The sequence below is a fragment of the Hyperolius riggenbachi genome, chromosome 5 (assembly GCF_040937935.1).
Source record: "Hyperolius riggenbachi isolate aHypRig1 chromosome 5, aHypRig1.pri, whole genome shotgun sequence".
NCBI classification, from domain to species: domain Eukaryota; kingdom Metazoa; phylum Chordata; class Amphibia; order Anura; family Hyperoliidae; genus Hyperolius; species Hyperolius riggenbachi.
This window is the reverse complement of record NC_090650.1, coordinates 33345281-33360451: the sequence shown is the minus strand read 5'-3', so window position 1 is coordinate 33360451 and position 15171 is coordinate 33345281. Positions and strand designations below refer to the sequence as shown.

Genomic DNA, 15171 nt, shown 5'->3' with positions numbered 1-15171 from the left:
CAGTTGCCTGGCTATCCTGCTGAGCTATATGCCTGCAGAAGTGTGAATAGCACCAGAAACAAGCATGTAGCTAATCTTTTAAGATCTGACAAAAAAGTCAGAAACACCTGATCTGCTGCATGCTTGTTCAGGGTCTAGGGCTAAAAGTATCAGAGGCAGAGGATCCGCAGGTTAGCCAGGCAACTGGTATTGCTTAAAAGGAAATAAATATGGCAGCCTCCATATCCCTCTCACTACAGTTCTCCTTTAATATCTAGTTATCTGGCTTGCAGTCACTGCCATGTATCCCCTTTTCTTATTTATTTCTGCTTCAAACACAATTAGGAATGACAGCTGAATGAATTGTGCGCCCCTCCTACACTGCGCCCTGAGGCTGGAGCCTCTCCAGCCTATGCCTCGGCCCTGGCCCGCTTCCCTGGATTCTGCATTCATCCTCCAATCTCATCTCTCCAGGCAAGTCTCGCCATCCAGCTGCACAGCAGAGAGAAATCTTATTTATTTATTTCTGCTTACAAGAGAAAATAATGTTCCAAGGAGTCTCTGTGTCTGTGACAGAAGGACCAGAGGGAGAACAATATACTTTTCTTTATTGAGAAATCGAATATACACTAGCAGAGCAAAAGTATTGGAAGCATCAACACCACATCCACACTGTATGTTGTCATTTTAAAGTGAACCTGGAGGGAAAATTAGATCAAAAGAAACTTATCTTAGAATTATGCAGGCTGTTCTCTATAAACACATACAGGGCGGATTTCTCTGTGTTCTCCTTGTCTCCTTTGCAAGAGTTTAGGTTCGCTTTAAAGGGCAACTAAAGTGAGAACAATAAGGAGGCTGCCATGTTTATTTACTTTTAAATACCAGTTGCCTGGCAGCCCTATTGGTGTATTTGGCTGCAGTAGTGTCTGAATCACACCAGAAACAAGCATGCAGCTAATCTTGTCAGATCTGACAACAATGCCAGAAACACCTGATCTGCTGCATGCTTGTTCAGGGGCTATGGCTGAAAGTATTAGAGGCAGAGAGGATCAGCAGGATAGTATGGCAACTGGTATTGCTTAGATACCCAAAGTGACATGTGACATGATGAGATAGACAGGTATGTACAGTGCATAGCACACAAATAACTAGGCTGTGTTCCTTTTTTTCTTTATCTGCCTGAAAGAGTTAAATATCAGGTATGTAAGTGGCTGACTCAGTCCTGACTCAGGCAGAAAGTGACTACAGTGTAACCCTCACTGAAAAGAAATTCCCCTTTTTATAACTTTCCTGCTCTCAGAAGCCATTTTCTGCTAGGAAAGTATTTTATAGTTATAATTTCTTATTAGTGAGGGTAGATCAGTGTTGTCACTTCCTGCACATATTGCGGCGCATATGCGTGGACCGACAGGAATCCCAGTGATGTACTTCCTGCTGCGGGGTCATATGATTGACATGTTTTGCGCTTCGATGCAATGAGGCAGATGCATTGCACTACATCACAAAAAAAAGCCTTGCTGCGAATACCCCCATAAAGTGATGAACTAGTCCAAAACCTGCCAGTTCTGTCAGATTGCTACTACGTTCTGTAAGTGACAGCAACATAGGAGAAGTAATTTATGGCTCATTTTACTCTGGAAGAAACATACTACTTATTTGTCTATGTTTACATGTATTTTACAGTCCAGTTATCTATGCAAAAGATCTGAGCTCCACAACTTTCAAAGTCACAGAGAGCTGTCTTCTGAAGCTTATTATCTCTAGTGTGTATTTTGTTTTTTCTGCAGAGTAAAGTTCAAAGGTTCACTGGCCTGCTCTGTGAAATCATTTAGAATGCTGAATAATGTGTAAACTGCAAATATTAGAGAATGATGCATTGTTATTAAAAAACTATATCACTGAAAATAAAAATGAGACTATTTTCTTTGCTACTAATGTTCTATTCATTATCCGTACTACACAACCAATTCATTATATCATTTTTTTTTTCCGCTTCAGTGTCTCTTTAACGCGTATTTATTCTTTATAAAGACATTACCTGAAAAGGATTTATACAGTGATGCTGACCAAGCTCCCTGCTTGCTGCACTCTTTTTTTGGCAGTTGGATGGAGCAACTGCCTTTCACTAAGTGCTTTTAAAAATAAACAAAACGCTAAGAATCCCCTGTTAGTAGATAGGTTAATCCAAAACCTGTCAGTTCTGTCAGATTTCTACTAGCTATTGTAAGTGACAGCAACATAGGGGAAAAGTAATTTATGGCTCATTTTACTCTGGAAAAAAATCTACTTATTTGTTTATATGTTTTTAAAATGTTATGATTTTTGCGATAGTGGTCCTTTAACTCTTCCTGTACTGGAAACAATATTAATCTCCATATCTCTGCTGCTAATGATTTATTTATTAGCTTTACTACACATACAAATCATATAAGTTTATGTTCACTTTAGATTCCCTTGAAACCAGCCTCAGGACAGGATCCCTTTAAAGAGAACCAGAGATGAAGCACCCTCTTGTATTTTACCTTATAAATCAGTGGGAACATGACAGTAAACGCATAATCTGCTCTTTGTTTCATTGTTCTCTGTTTAATCTGACTGTTATCACCTCTGATAAGAATCCCCGACTGAGCACTCAGTCTAGCTTTGCTACGGAAAGATTATAGCTGAGTCTATCTTCTCTGGTGTCTTTTCAAGCCCAATCCTGTCCCCTTGTGGCTCTGCTATAATGACTCAGCTATAATTATTCCCTGCAAAGCCAGACTTAATGCTCAGTCCGGGATTCTTATCACAGCTGATAACAGACACTTTTAGCAGTGAGGATGAAACAGAGAGCATGGTAAGGGTTTTCTCTAATGTTCTTACTGATATATACGGTAAAATACACAAGGGTGCTTCGTCTCTGGTTCCCTTTAAAGAAGTTCCTACAGAGCCATATTGCCATAAATATGACTGTGTGGGGGGAAAGGGGTGTTATAAATAATATTACGAAGGCATGAAATGCTGACGCTTGATCAGAGTTTGCCTTTTTGTATAGCTATTTTTTTTTCAGCCACCAGGAAATAATGCGTCTTATTTTTCTGCAGGAATTATATCCCAGCGGCGGATCTTTATAACCCGCCCACCGCAGACTGCGCTCTGACCTTGATAAATTATTTTGTGTAAAAACACATTAAATGATTTTTCAATTCAACACCTACACATTACATTTCTATCCAGGATGGTAAAAGCAGCGCTGGCGGGGAGCAGAACGCAATGTTAAACCCATCAATACAGACGTTCTCTGGTGGGAGACTGGAAGTTTATTTACAAAAGCCGAGAAAAGCTTTTCTGTTCCTGGCATATAGAGATTGCAATGCGTAGGAGAACCCACAGAGGAGCATGTGATCAGTTTGAGCAGCTGATAGGTGTGTAAGGCTCTCATTTGCTGGTCATGATCATGGCCTCAATTCACTAAGATCATGCTAGAGATAATAAGGCAAGAGAAAACTTACCTCCACACGTGAGAGAGTTATCTTACCTCTTCATTCCTTAAGTTACCTCTCCTGTAGTTAATTTACCTCCTCTGTAGTTAATTTTACATCCTCTGTAGTTATTTTCACATGCAGCTAATTAACAGCCTGTCTTTAACTCTGGAGTTATTTTAAGGATTGGAGAGTTAATTTAAAGACAGAAGAGTTAACTTTAGGCTTGCCTGAGGTAAAATGTTTCCTGAATACTACATGCCTTATCACCATGGTAACAACTCTAGAAGAGTTATTAAAGACAGGATATAAGTCTCAATTCACTAAACTTATCTCCTGTCTTTAATAACTCTTCTAGAGTTGTTACCATGGTGATAAGGCATGTAGTATTCAGGAAACATTTTACCTCAGGCAACCCTAAAGTTAACTCTTCTGTCTTTAAATTAACTCTCCAATCCTTAAAATAACTCCAGCGTTAAAGACAGGCTGTTAATTAGCTGCATGTGAAAATAACTACAGAGGAGGTAAAATTAACTACAGAGGAGGTAAATTAACTACAGGAGAGGTAACTTAAGGAATGAAGAGGTAAGATAACTCTCTCACGTGTGGAGGTAAGTTTTCTCTTGCCTTATTATCTCTAGCATGATCTTAGTGAATTGAGGCCATGGTGTTAAACCAGGAAGTCATCACAGCAAATTAGAACCTTACAAATCTATCAGCTGATCAAACTGATCACATGCTTCTCAGTGAGTTCTCCTAAGCACTGCCAACCCTGTTGCCATACAGATAGTTCTGAATGCCTTCATGAATGAATTCACTGTGTTGAATAACCAGCAGATCTGCCATGTGTCTAGTGGTTTGCCTAACAGAGGATGGAGTAGTAAACGTTGCTACAGGGACGCAAGAGGGAAAAGAGGCGCCGAAGGTATGATAAAGTTGCATTAAAAACTAAAATAAAAAAAGTGTGAAGTGCCTTACATCAATGAAGACAAATTAGTATAATAAACAATAAACTTAACCACTTAAGGACCAGGAGATTTTGCTGTGATCTGTGCTGCGTGGGCTCTCCAGCCCACAGCACAGATCACTTTGCAGCCAGGGCGACCAGCCTTCCCCCCCCTTTTTTCCCCACTAGGGGGATGTCCTGCTGAGGGGGGGTCTGATCGCCGCCGGCTATCTGCGTTTTGCGGGGGGGCTCAGAGCCCCCCTCCGCAGCGATTTCCGCCCTCTCTGCCCCTTCCCTCCCTCTCGCTATGGGTGGCGCAGGACGGAAATCCGTCCTGCGCCGCCTAGCTGCTGCGCAGTATGATGTAAACAGCGGGGATTTCTTTCCCGCGTGTTTACATTACGCCTGAGAGCCGCGATCCGAGGCTCGCAGACTGTTCACGGAGACACCCTCCGTGAACTGACATGGAAAGGCCGATCGTACAAGCGGCTGTTTCCATGTAATACCACTTAAGACCTGCCGATGCCTATCGGCGTTAGGCGGTCGTTAAGTGGTTTTGATTTGCACTGGCAACGCCTTTACAGTGGAGCCTCCTGCTTAGGCTTATTACTACTTTGGCACTGTATTTGTCCCGAGGAAATGGGCACAACCCCGCAAAACGCGTTGCCAGAGCAAACTGACACATTTCAAGCTATATTCTGCTTTCTATTATTCTGAACACATTTTACTTACAGTATTAGAGCCAGTGAGGACTGTTTCTGTATGCTGGATGTGCAGGACACAGTCTTCCGTAATAAAGCACACAGTGAAAACTCTGTAAATGTCATATTTTCTTCACATAAAATGATGAAAAAAAGGATTTGTATTGCTATTTGCTAGTGATTATTGGAAATACATGCGGCATTTAGAACTTTAGTTAACTTTGATACTTGTCCTTTAACATTTCTTTTATTGAAAATAATGATAAAACTCCCTTAGAAAGTTTGGCCTCCTCAATAATACAAATACACCATCAAAAATGAATCATTATTTATTAATCATGCTTTATAAGGTGAATATTAACATCAATCAAATCAAAGTGAATTAATGTGAGGTTTCCACAATAAAATAAACAGATGAGAGACAATGTTTTACCGCTACAATAGTCCTGTATAGTTTTAGAAAGGAACTTTATCCTAAACTTTCCGCTAGTTTCCTGGGCGGGGCTTTGTTATACCCTTTGCTGGATCTTTATTACTATCTAAAACCCTGGCAAAGACTTTTCTCTGGCAGATTCGGTCACAGTCGTGGAATCTGCCGAAGAATGATACCCCAATATGATGACAGCCCCCCCCCCCCCCCTATACTGCTTTCCCTAGGGCCTTGTCCATACCCCGTGGCCCGACAGCCTGTACATACTAATGTGGAAGATGACAGAAGCACACAGGAAGGAGCGTGCCAGACAGACAGGTGAGTATGAATGTGCTCTATTGCACTAATGCTTTTCAGAGGCCTTGGAGGAGTAGTACAGCCGGGAAGGGGGGGGGGGGGGTATGGATGGTCTTGGGAACTGAATACAATGGATTTTTAATAGATTAAATAAAACGATGTGCAGTGTGTGGCAGTAATAGATCTCTTTCTGATGAATGTCGATCAGAGAGGAACCTATTTTATGGGCAGGTCAGGTAACTCTCCTAATCTTTCTTTTTCCACTTTCTGGAAGTGTATTATCAATATATCCTATCAGAGTGAACAATAGATGGCCAGTTGCTTACTGCACCCTCACTGAGTGCTATGGTAAGCATTCCTAAAGGCCTGTACACACTGCACAAATTCTGCGATGATTTTTCCAACGCCCAGCAATTTTGAGGCCCGAGCTATTTTTTCCCCAATCTTACGAAGTGGGTACAGGTGTGCGATTATGTGAACGACGTTTGACGACGCGCAGCAACAACGACCATCACTGCAGATCAGATCATTAAGATCCCCGACGACTCCGTGCAAGGTACCGCGATCGCCTGACTTCCCGTTCGCACCAGTCGTGTGCCGTAACTGGTACCTGCCGGCAGGAAGATGGATCAGAAAACACTCGTTGTCAGGCGACGTCCCTGGAATCCATCTTCCTGCATCGTCAGATAAGTATTCCGCTTTAGGCCATAAGTCTCTGATTGAGGTCAGCTGTTGGCGGAGCGGGGCAGGGGTGGGGGCTTCGGCCATCACCCCAGAAATCCTCAGTTCTCCCCCCAGTGTCACATCAGCCATTTGTACAGGAACATAGGGACTTGTGGGAATACCAGCTGGAGCCCCTAGCAGGGTGGTGGGCGGAAACATTTTTTAAAAAATACAATAGCCACAAAAAAAAATACATAAATACAATAAAGTGACATTTACAAAGTAAACACGTTTAGAAGTTACAAGATAAAAAATAAAACGTAAGTCTTTCTGTTGAAATGACAGCGTGCAAAATATAGAAAATTATCACTGAATAGCATTTATGAAATGGATGGGAAGAGAAATGTTTCTATGTACCTTACATAGCAGCCAATCAAACAGTTCCTTTAATATCGGAATCTGCAGTAAACCGATTGGCCAATGCAAGAGCAGGCATCATTTGTGGGTACAATAATAGGAGTGTTTAAAAAAACCAAAGCCACCAACTTAGTAAAAATTAGAGCAAGCTAACAATATCTACTGCAAAAAGTACATGCATGCAATGAGCAAAAACTCTGGGCATTAAATATTAACAAAAACATACAATCATATCCTTTAAAACAATGGAGGCTGAACTAAGATGTTAATGGCATCCTCTAGATGGGAGCTGCCATTTCCCTAAAAAAGACTTGCCCTTTCTAAGTGCCCCTCTGCAGTCTCACTACTCAGGCTGCAAAGAAAAAGAAACTCATGTACTCATTACTGGTGCCTTAGTGCAGGGCTGCCTATAGGATATCGGAGAAGGTAGGGATGTATGGGGCCCGAGTGAATCTGGGGCCTGGTGAACAGTGCTATCCACACAAAGGGCCCCAGGCAGCTGCAGTGATTTCCTCCTCCTCCCTGCTGCATATGTACAGAGGAGTGGGGGGGTGGGGGGGGGAGAGAGAGAGGGGCTTAGTTGGTTTGTCAAGTGTGGGGCCCAGAAATTTCTGAAGGTGGCCCCTGCTTTAGTGGGTGCAGCGTGTTGAGGTTTGGGCAGAATGGTCATACATCATAATGGACAGAGTATCAAATACCCCACAACCCTGCACCAAAGACAGCCTTAGTAGCAGAGGCAGGAGCTTTCCTTACTCTGCATGCCTGTAGGGGGAGCTGTTAAGCAAAAGTGTTTTTACTTTCCAGAAAATGGCAACTCGTTCATATTGAGCACCATTTATATTCCGGTTATCACTTGTAAGCCTAAAATCTGCCAACTAGTAAGCCGGCAGTATTCAGTAAGGAGAGCTTGGGCAAGACTCCCTAAAACTGCAACTGCCCATTGAGCGTGCCCTAGTGACTGCAGCTTAAACGCTTTGAGTCCACCAGGGGAAAAGGGTGATATAAATGTTCTGTGTCTTGTCTTGAATAAAATTAAGCTTCAAGTCTATGCCTGCAGCCACTTTTATGAACTCCAACACATCTGATCCTGAGCTACCAGCGCCCCCTAGTGCCACAGCCATTACAAGCTTGTAGATCCACTAAACTACTGAAGTTTCAACAAACTTTGTCTTCCATAATCAAGCTTTCTATGTTGGCCGCACGATCCTTTTAAATTACAACTATAGTTATTTTACATGATACAACCTAATTATGTTTAACACTAACCATAAACCAATAGCAGAATGTTAAATATTAAAGAGGATATTAATTAGGGAAGCAAGCCTGGGAAATGTAAGATATAATAAAGATGGTTACAATTCTACAGACCATAAATACAAACATTTTACAATAACTACATGTCATTTTAGACTGCTGTGCCCATCTGTATCTCTGTATAGTGAATCCCTGTGTCTTGAATAACTTTTCTAAAAGGTCTATGAACAATTTTAGGACTTACGAACTCTAGTGTTTTTTTTTTGTTGCTACATTAACAATATTATCTCAGCATGCAAATAAAGGGACCCATACACTCAGCCGATTTTCTGGCCGATCGATCGATCAAAATCGATCGAAAGATTGCAAATCGGTTGGCCAATCGATCGACGGCCGATTTCGATCGATTTCCATCGAACTGTCAGGGTGGAAAATCTAGGTCGATCTGATGAGATTGCTTATCATTTTGCATTGGCCCTAATAGAAATCTGATGGCAAAAAATGCCATCAGATCGAATTTCAATAGATTTCAAACTGAAATCTATTGGAATTCTATCCTAGTAAAAAAATCTTCTAAAAACACATCAGATAGATAAGAAATCCATCTGATGTTCTACCTGCTGCTAATCTGACGAGTGTATGGGCACCTTAACAGAGAGCTTCCTACTTCAGATAAGATAAGGACATTATGAGCAGCAGGCAATTGATTCCCACCACTGATGTTTGCTCGGGGGGGGGGGGGGGGGGGGGGGGGGGGGGGGGAGGGTTGGAGAAAAGAAAAACTCAAAATACTATCCTCCTGGTACAGAGAGCAGAGCTAGGAAATTACTCCAGTTTCAATAGGGTAAAATCTGGGTCACCAGAAATCTGCTGATGTGTAGTAAATATACACACAGTATGTTCTGGCCAGCTTAGCGGAACGTCACTGCTGCAAAGTACATTCATTACTTCTTTTTTTTTTTTTCTTCATTTTTTTTGATTCCTGTTGAATGACATCCTAATTTATTTGGTTATTTTTTTTTTTGTCTATAGGATAAGCACCATGGTCAGTATAGCTTTAACTACCCTAATTAAAAACCCTTTGGTCTATGGACGATTTTCTTATTTACATGAGTACAACGACACTAAAGAAAGCTGATAATCAAAGAACAAAGATGGTCGCGTGATTCTGTAAATACATTTTGGTAGTGATGATGATGATGATGGGGGTAGTTGTGTTGGGAGGCGGGGTAGTTGTGTTGGGAGGCGGGGTAGTTGTGTTGGGAGGTGGGGTAGTTGTGTTGGTAGGCAGGGTGGTTGTGTTGGGGGCGGGTGGTTGTGTTGGGAGGCGGGTGGTTGTGTTGGGAGGCGGGGGTTGTGTTGGGAGGCGGGGTGGTTGCGTTGGGAGGCGGGGTGGTTGCGTTGGGAGGCGGGGTGGTTGTGTTGGGGGCGGGTGGAGGTAAGAAATGAATTGGGAAAGACTTCACATTCACAAAAATATAAGCAGTTCCAACAGAAATAACGTGATAAAGTAACAGGTACAGGTTAGGCTCCGCATGGCCCAAACATGCGCACATGTTATAAAGTGATCTAGAGGCCGGAGAGCATGTCTGATCGGCGCTCATGCATCAGGACGGAGCAGAACGGAAACGTTTCTTCTTAAATTATTCCTCAAACTTGCTGTAAGGATGATCCATGTCCTGCAGAAGACCTGAAAAGAGAAAACAAACGCATGGTCCATCAAGTAGGCAATAAATATGACCATTCCCACAATTTAAACATCCCCCCTCCTTAGTATATATTAGTTTCCCCCAAAATAAATAAATACATTATATATGTATATGCACATACACACACATTTGCATTATATATATATATATATATATATATATATATATATATATATATATATATATATATAGCCCGGGTATGCATTTGGCTGGTGTTGGCTCCACCCACTTTTTCTAACCCTAACACACAATTACTCAATGACCAAGGTTTGAGGCTTGTGCCATTAACAGTGCAAACATAGCAACAATTAAATATTCCCATAGAAAATCAATAGGTGAATTTTGATTGGCTGTTGTAGGCTCCACCTACTTTTCCAAATATTAATCCCAGTCACCCAGTGACCAACTGTGCAAAGTTTGAGAACCCTGCCATTAACAGTAAGATTGGCTGCAGTTTACATTTTCCCAGTGAAGTTTGTATTTGTCTCCGCCCACTTTTTGGTTATGGGGATAAAAAGTATCCTATATGTTATTCCAGTTAACATAGCATGTGTGTGCAAAGTTTAATTAAAATCTGTTCAGCCATTGTTGTGTGTTTGAGTAACAAACACCCAAACTTTCGCATTTATAATATTAGTGAGATATACATACATATATATATATAAATTTCCCTACCTGCTGGGTCCATGTGCAGCGTTGCCACGCCCCCTTGCACATAATGTCATTGCTTCAGTATGAGGGGGAGGGGCTACGTGCTGTAAGCCACTGCACACGCAGCCGGCATGTAGGGAAAACTTTATTCACAATCAATTGCAGCTTGCAAAATCGCTTTTGAAAAGAAATTCAATAGCGACTTTGCAGCGCAATCGCTCTAAAAATGCTGCAGGTCTCACGATTGCGATATTGCTCCTGTGGGCTTTCGACCATTGACTTTCATTAGCCTAGCGCTTTTGGAGTTGCCACTCTATTGGGCCATAGGCCTTAGTAAAGTTCCCCAAAAGTTGCATCATTGCCACAGAAACGAGGGTTGCTGAGATCAGCTCTTACGCCCTCCGACCACTAGAGGTTGCTATTTTGAGACTGGAAGCTCCCTACTATTTTGAATGAGATGGAGGCAAGAGTGGGCATAGCAACAAGGCTGCAAATTCTACACCTATGAGATTTTTCCATTCAGGTACCTAGCCTGGCTGCCAGGTTTGAGGTCGCTGCACCAGCACTTATCTTGTGACAAAAGCCATAAGCTTGTAAGTGCCTTGTTCTGTGAAATGAGAGTGTGTCTCCCTTATCGTGTCTGTCCGTCACTCAGGGAACGTCTCACCAGCAGCCCTGTTCCGTTCCTAAGAGTAGAGCGAGTCGGTATCACATTTCATACAAAATGAATTCAATTATGTGGAAATTGCACTGAACAACTCTGTGCGCTCTCCATTATACCAGGCTGGATAACGGCTTCTTACGCATCAGAGAGGAGATAACGTTATGTACAGAAAACTCTTTCGAACAGAGATGACATCCTTACGTGTAAATTATCTGTGCTATAATAACACGAGGGAAAAACTAGGTAAAACCACCGCCGTCTCCTTTACAAACCACTGCAAACGAGCAATGAAGAGGCAAAAACGCATCTAGAGTCTGAGATATTGTTGGAATGTGTATTTAGCAACAACAGTCTATTATGTTCATAATACACACTGCCACCCGGTGGTTAGAACTAGTAATGCATTTAGTAGCAGAGGTCTTTCTACATCCTGTGTCTGCAAAACTAAGTTGTGAATATACTTGTTATTCTTGGGGTGTAACAGACAAGAGAGCCATTAACCATGAGACTGATTAATATCAGTTTCTCCTGCATTCTACATTGCTGCACACTAAGAAGACAGTTTACATAGTTTTTCTATCAGACATATCTCAGCCTCTCTTCACCTTCAATTAAAGCTGCCTATACATCACTCCTTTCTTGTGAAATGAACCATTCGACTATTTTATCAGATTGTGAGAGAATAGATTATGTTCCATTGTGCTCGATCAATGGAAATTGGCCGATATCTGGTCAAATTGACCAATTTACTCTATTGGGCAATATTGGGAATATATTGGTCGATGGTAAAGGAATTGGCTGCTGTCCACAATATTTTGATCGACACAGAATGAATTTGAGCATGGAGGCACAACATCTTTCAGCTCGATTAGTGAAGGAGAATCATCAGGATTTCGCTTGCAGTGTGTGGACCTCTAGCAGATCAACAACATTGTTGTTGAGCCCCCAATAAAAGTAATAACTTAAAATCATTGGAAAACAATGTAATAAAAAAAAAAAGTTTTTCTTCATTTTTACAATAATTATGTATAAATGATTTAGTCAGTGATTGCCCATTGTAAAATCTTTCCTCTCCCTGATTTACATTCTGACATTTATCACATGGTGACATTTTTACTGCTGGCAGGTGATGTCAGTGGCAGGAGATGCTGCTTGCTCTTTTGGCAGTTGGAAACAGCTGTAAACAGCTATTTTCCACAATGCAATGAGGTTCACAGACAGGAAACTGCCAGGACCATGGTCATGACATCACACTGTGGGAGGGGTTTCACCACAATATCGGCCGTACAGACCTCCCTGATGATCCATTTGTGAAAAGGAATAGATTTCTCATTGGTAAGGGGGTATCAGCTACTGACTGGGATGAAGTTCAATTCTTGGTTACGGTTTCTCTTTAAGAGTTCAGGATGCTAGATGACAGTTTCTCTGCCCTATTATTATTATTTAATGTATTGTATTTATAAAGCGCTAACCTATAATGCAGCGCTGCACAATCCATAAATGGGTTAACATACAAGGAACTCACAACAAAACAAGATCACGCAACTGTCTGATAACAGTAGTTCAGTGTCTTTGTTTAACCCCCTTGCCGTTTTGCGCAGCACTTTTTTTTTTATTTTTTTAAATCATGTAGCTAGCCTAGCGCTAGCTACATGATAGCCGCTGAGCAGCAGCATCCCCCCACCCACTCCGATCGCCTCCGGCGATCTGCGCAAGCAGGAAATCTCGTTCAGAATGGGATTTCCTGCTTGGCTTCCCCCGTCGCCATGCCGACGTCATTGACGTCGTGACGCCAGAGGGAGTCCCGATCCATCCCTCAGTGCTGCCTGGCACTGATTGGCCAGGTTGTGCAAGGGGTCTGGGGGGGGGGGGGTCGGCGCGGCGGGTAGTGGCGAATCGGCGGCGATCGAGTTATGCACGCAGCTAGCAAACTGCCTGAGCAGTCCTCCTGTGTGGGTTACCCCGAGCTCAGCTCGGGATAACCGGCAAGGAGGTTAAAATAGAGCCTGTTCTAGTCCGCAAGAGGGGTGTCAGACAGTGAGGGTGCATAAGCAAGCTGGAAACACTAGGAGGAAGGGCCCTGCCAGAGGATTACAATCTAAAGGGTGGGGTAGAGACAATAGGTGCGCATCCGTTGAGAGGGTGCCCAGCAGAACGTATTATGGTATTATGGTACTGATGCAGGGGGTAGGCGAGCATAAAGAGGTAAGTCCTGAGGGCTCGTTTGAAGGTATTAAAGTTGGAGGCAAGTCTGATGGCTGATGGGAGTTCCAGAGAGTGGGGGCAGCCCTAGTGAAGTCATGCAATTGTGCATGGGGGTGAGATATGCGCAGTGTGACCAGGTGCAGGACTTTGGAGGATCGGAGGGGGCAGGCCGGTATGTGCCTGTGGACAAGATCGGATATATAGATCGGGCAGGTCCTGTGCACCAATTTTTAGGCCAAGCACAGAAAATTGATCCTAAAGCGGATGGGGGGACAGTGGGGCCTTACAGAGGGGAAATGTATAGGCACTGCGATGGGAGGAGTTGATCAGTCTAGCTGCTGCATTCATTACCAATTGAAAGGGGGGGGGGGGGTAGTATGGATTAAGGGGAGGCCTGATAAAATGGAACTGCAATAGTCCAGGTGGGAGATGACTAGGGCATGGACGAGGAGTTTGGTGGTGTCAGGGGACAGGTAAGAGCGGAATCTGGAAAAGTTGCGGAGGTGGCCCTATGTCACTGGTAAGTAATTGAAGATCATAAAACTCTATTGAGAGCAGGAAACTGATAAAGAGAGCACTGTACATAGACTCCGTGCTCCCCAGCATTGCACTGTACATAGATTCTGTGCTCCCCAGCATTGCACTGTACATAGATTCTGTGCTCCCCAGCATTGCACTGTACATAGATTCTGTGCTCCCCAGCATTGCACTGTACATAGATTCTGTGCTCCCCAGCATTGCACTGTACATAGACTCCGTGCTCCCCAGCACTACACTGTACATAGACTCCGTGCTCCCCAGCATTGCACTGTACATAGACTCCGTGCTCCCCAGCATTGCACTGTACATAGACTCCGTGCTCCCCAGCACTACACTGTACATAGACTCCGTGCTCCCCAGCATTGCACTGTACATAGATTCTGTGCTCCCCAACATTACACTGTACATAGACTCCGTGCTCCCCAGCATTGCACTGTACATAGATTCTGTGCTCCCCAGCATTGCACTGTACATAGATTCTGTGCTCCCCAGCATTGCACTGTACATAGATTCTGTGCTCCCCAGCATTGCACTGTGCATAGATTCTGTGCTCCCTAGCATTACACTGTACATAGACTCCGTGCTCCCCAGCATTGCACTGTACATAGATTCTGTGCTCCCCAGCATTACACTGTACATAGACTCCGTGCTCCCCAGCATTGCACTGTACATAGATTCTGTGCTCCCCAGCATTACACTGTACATAGACTCCGTGCTCCCTAGCATTACACTGTACATAGACTCCGTGCTCCCCAGCATTACACTGTACATAGACTCTGTGCTCCCCAGCATTGCACTGTACATAGATTCTGTAGGAACGCTTTGAACAGGGAATCCCTCTCCTGTATTTACCCTCTGACATAGCGACAAATATTGGGCTATAGTGTAGCGGTGTGGGGGCAGAGAGCGGCGGTGTGGGAACACAGAGGCATGTTATGAGGCAGAGAACATGCCTCCAGGGTTCCGCTGGAAGAAGCACCGGGTAAATAAAACTACGTTTATGTTTTGGCCTTGTGAGTCCTTTGAGCCTGGTACACTCCTTCAATTTTACCACCTCCATGTAGTATGAGGGCCTGATAAAATGGAACTGCAATAGTCCAGGTGGGAGATGACTAGGGCATGGACGAGGAGTTTGGTGGTGTCAGGGGACAGGTAAGAGCGGAATCTGGAAATGTTGCGGAGGTGGCCCTATGTCACTGGTAAGTAATTGAAGATCGAAAAACTATTGAGAGCAGGAAACTGATAAACAGAGCA

At 43.3% G+C, this 15171-nt stretch overlaps 1 protein-coding gene and 1 long non-coding RNA gene across 2 annotated transcripts in view; one reads left to right on the top strand and one right to left on the bottom strand.

Annotated features, from left to right (window-relative positions):
- LOC137518115 (uncharacterized) overlaps positions 1-15171 on the top strand; it is a 215036-nt gene that overhangs the window by 141266 nt on the left and 58599 nt on the right. The window lies entirely within an intron of this gene.
- LOC137518114 (pituitary tumor-transforming gene 1 protein-interacting protein-like) overlaps positions 8905-15171 on the bottom strand; it is an 89894-nt gene continuing 83627 nt past the window's right edge. Inside the window, exon 7 of the mRNA XM_068235470.1 lies at positions 8905-9838. Coding sequence (XP_068091571.1) covers positions 9792-9838 — 47 coding nt within the window. The 3' untranslated portion in view covers positions 8905-9791. The remainder of the gene's footprint in view (positions 9839-15171) is intronic.